Below are 4,132 nucleotides of genomic sequence, written 5' to 3'. Positions count from 1 at the left end.
GGTTTTACTCGGAATAAGTACCACCTGTTGGTGGCGGGCGATAATGTTTTTGATGCTTCTGTGTGTTCGTATCTCATGAACCTCTGGAAATAATCACTGGATCAACGTCTACAACTGATTGACTTATGGAGCCAACCAAAGTCAAGATGGCCGCCACAGCTAAACACAAGATGCTTTTAATTCAATCAGATTTACAGATGTTGAGCTTAAAATGGTCGTAGCTGAGAGTCTGTCTGTCTGTCTGTCTGCCTGTCTGTGTGTCTGTCTGTCTGTGTGTCTGTCTGTCTGTCTGTCTGTCTGTCATTCTGCCTGCCTGCCTGCCTGCCTGTCTGCCTGCCTGTCTGTCTGTCTGTCTGTCTCTGTCTCTCTGCCTGTCTGTCTCTCCTGGTGGGGGGTGGGGGTGACGGCAGCCATCTTTCCCCGCCCTCCTCCGCCCGTCTAACCCTCCCTCTGACTCCACCAGGTCTCCGGTAAACGTGAGGACGACCGTCGTGACTCCATGGACGCTGCTTGAACAGGAAGGGGGAGGGGCTTGTTTAACCAGATTAACACCCAGACTCTGCTGACCTCCTTCTTCTTCTTCTCTGCTGGAAACCCAAACAGCTGAACGAGCTGAAATACCCCTTTAACCACAGCCTGGACTCTGAAAGCCTCTAAGCTCTGACTGACGGGGAACCGGTTAAATTAGAGAATCAAAGAATTATCGACGCCGAGTTTATTAAACTACGCTCTGTGCAGAAGTCTTAATCCAGTTTATATTTAGCTTCAGTTCGTCTTTTAGCGGCGCTGAACATCGGCTGCTGTCGATAAATAATATTTATTTAAAAACTGGTTCAGGTCTTCATTTCTGAAGTTTACCTGCCCAGGTGAGCAACGAAGATCACAGTTCAACGAGCCACCAACGGGAAACAAAACTGCAACTGAAAATTATCACGTTTTCTCCACAATATGGAGTCTGCCGCTCGCCTCCCAGCTTCCAAAGTCCAGGTTTCGGACCCGGCTCAGGTCGTAAAAACACCAACCGAGGGTCTGAAGGGGATTTTCAGAACTCAATTAACAGCAGGACGGTTTTCTTCGTCAGTGGTGATGGTTGTTTTCTTGGTTAGAAGTTATAAAGTTTTGTTTTAAACCAGCTTTTCAGCTCCTGACCCCCAAAACAACAACATCAGAGACCTGCGACCTGTTAATTAAACAAGAACATTTTTCATTTTTTGTCATTTTACAGTTACACTCTTGTAATGATTATAGCAAAACAAATAACTAAAATATGTCAAAAATCACCTAAAAAACCTCCAAACCTGATGTTTGAGTCCAGACCTTCAAATCGAAATAAAATAATAAGAAAGTTTGTTTCCAGCCTGAAACAAAAACAATGAAATGAATGAAAAATACCAAAGAAAAAACAGTTTATTTCCAACAAACTGATTCCTAAAAGTCTGTTAGCTGAAAACTGGAGGTGTCGCTTGGAAGACTGTTTGGGTTTAAAAACAAACTCCAGCAGGAGATCAGGATCTGAAGGTTTTATCTTTAAGAAACAGAAACCTGGAAAGTTTTCGGCTGATTTTAGGATGTTCTTCATCCAACCTGAAAACTGACACCAGTCAGCTGTTCTGTTAGCCGAGGATCTGGACGAGCTCTTCAGAAACTCAAACATCTCGTCTCTCAAGTCTCTCAAGTCTCCAGGGGGACATGAAGTCACGCTGTCCGTCCTCAGGCTCGTCTCCGTTGAGGACATTCAGAAAATCTGACAACTTGGAAGCAGAAATAAGCAGAAATGAGTCCTGGATCAGGATTGAATACGAAGTTCTTTATGTAGCTTTAAATCTCAGAATCGGCTCTGAAAGGGTTAAATCTGTTAGTCGTCTCAGGTGGACATCTATAGGACCAGAAGACTTTTTACCTGTTTAACAAACGCAGACTTTAATGATCCTAAAGCGTTAAAACAACTTAAATATAAACTTTATCAGATCTTAAACTCTAACCTTCTCTAAAATAATTCAGGTGTAAAAGTTAAAATCTTTTGATTTCTGACTGAACTCCGGTTATTTTTCAGCTTTAATTCAAGCGGAGATGATCAGAAACATGTTTCTGGTTTTTATAAACCATTAATGATCCAGTTTGTTGCTCATCAGAACATCTTCCAACCAAAGACAACATTTTATTTTAGTCTGTTTGGTGTTTCTGAAGATCAGTTTGTAAAAATCAGCTTTAATTTCAGATCAAACCGGTTCCTGTTTATTCTGGACCTGATTTAATCACAAATGTCTTTTTTGTCTGTTTGGTGTTCCTAAAGAAAAATAAATCAATATTAAAGGTTGAAAGGATGAAAAAAAACACAAATAAATCATCTAAAAGGCTTATTTAAAATATATTTTGGGTTTCTTAGTCGCAGACAGAATCAGCTGCACTCAGTCCGTTAAAATAATCTGTTTTATTTTATTCTTTTTATGTCGACTACTGAGTGTGCCTTAATGAAGAAAAGAGTTAATTTATTAAGTTTGCAGTAATCAAAGTGATTTCTACTTGAATGTTTTTGTTCTGAAACCGATGAAAGGTTTGGTTTTGCTGTTTCACTTTTTGGGAGAATAAATCGTTGAGTTCCTGAGAATCTGTGTGATTATTTCCTCAACTTGTTCCTCAAACCTTAAAAAAAAAAAGTAATATCTGAGTTTAAAGAATCTGTGAGAAAAACTACTATTTATTACTTATTCTGGTTTTCAGTTCGCTGCTCCTCGTGCAGATTTGGAAAATAAAATGTTGGGATTCGACTTTTAGAAGCAGAAAATCCTGTTTGACGGATAAAATTAGCTAAAAAAAACTAAAAAATGTGTTGAGTAGAAGCCTGGTTGTTGCTCTGCAGCTCAAACTTTAGTTTTTAGACCTTTAATATCTCCAACAGATAAAAAACAAACAGATGTTTTTATCAGTTTTTCTGAAGCCCCTCCCCCTCGGCTCCAGAAAAAGCGGGAATCACCACGGCAACCAGTGACTCAGCAGTTTTCTTCTTTGTTCTGCCTCATGTTTGCCTAATTTATATAATTCTTCTTATGTAATAAATAATTTAATTTAAAAACATTTAAAGACAAAGAAATTATGAAACTTTCTGCAGCGTAAATAAAATAACAGGAAACATTTTAAAGAACGTCATCTAACAATTTTATTAACAAATTCAGTGTAAAAGGAATAAAAAAGCATCTTAAAAGGACAGAAATGAACATTTTATCCTGGAGGAGAGCAGTTCTGGCTCGATTTCTGCTTCACTTTGGTAAAAGTTTCCTGACAGAACAAACCCGCTCTCACTTTATTTTGTTTGTTTGTTTTTATTTATCTTTAACCTGGATTACGCTGCTGCATCAACAGGCACTTGTTGCTGAGTGCATAGATTTTACATGATCGCCCGGAAAACGTTCATTCGCTCGGTCTGATTGGGTCGATTGAACTGAACATTTACAGCAAAAACAGGAAGAATAAACCAAGCTGTAAATGTTCATTTGGGTCAACATTTAGTTCTTGAGTTTTCTGGCGTTCTTATCGTCTGAGTCCCGTTTAAATAAATCCCAGTGTTCCTGTCTCGGTGCCGATCAGCCTCTTCCTCTTCCTCTTCATCAGTGCTTCTGACTGAAACATAAACCGTCCGATGATTCAGGCCTGAAGTTCCTCTCAGGTGGATCTTCAGACGTTGCTGAGGAGATCGAACGTAAAATCACCGGGAAAATAAAGTCTTTCAGTCAGAGGTCCATCAGGACGGAACCAAACTGACCCGGTCTTCACCAGGTTCTAAAATGATCCTGAAAAACCGGAAAACTGGTTCCAGCCTCAGAGGTTCTGGATCAGGAGGTTCTGCTGCTCCGGAGCTCCAGGTGTGAGTTAACACAACGCCAGGGCGGAAAGACATCAGCAATGACCTCAGAGAAGCAGCTGCTGCTGCCCATCAACCTGGGAAGGGTCAAAGGTCATCTGGAGTCCATCGTCCTACAGAGAGGAAACATTTAGGACAGCTGCTGATCTTCACCCTGAAGGTCAGACCGTGCAGTGAGCTCCATCTCAGACTCTACAGGCCTCAGTCAGCAGGTCAAAGGTCAAAGGTTAAAGCCTCTTCTCTCTAAAAACAACATGGCAGCTCGACTTGAAG

General features: G+C 40.6%; 1 protein-coding gene across 1 annotated transcript in view; it reads left to right on the top strand.

The window, feature by feature from the left end:
* kiaa2013 (KIAA2013 ortholog) overlaps positions 1-2,608 on the top strand; it is an 8,793-nt gene extending 6,185 nt beyond the window's left edge. The window contains exon 4 of the mRNA XM_017440980.3: positions 464-2,608. Within this exon, the coding sequence (XP_017296469.1) occupies positions 464-514 (51 nt within the window). The 3' untranslated portion in view covers positions 515-2,608. The remainder of the gene's footprint in view (positions 1-463) is intronic.
* The last annotated feature ends 1,524 nt before the right edge of the window (positions 2,609-4,132 follow it).

The sequence above is a fragment of the Kryptolebias marmoratus genome, linkage group LG8 (assembly GCF_001649575.2).
Source record: "Kryptolebias marmoratus isolate JLee-2015 linkage group LG8, ASM164957v2, whole genome shotgun sequence".
NCBI classification, from domain to species: Eukaryota; Metazoa; Chordata; class Actinopteri; order Cyprinodontiformes; family Rivulidae; genus Kryptolebias; species Kryptolebias marmoratus.
The sequence above is the reverse complement of the archived record's forward strand: the minus strand, read 5'-3'. Positions and strand labels throughout refer to the sequence as shown.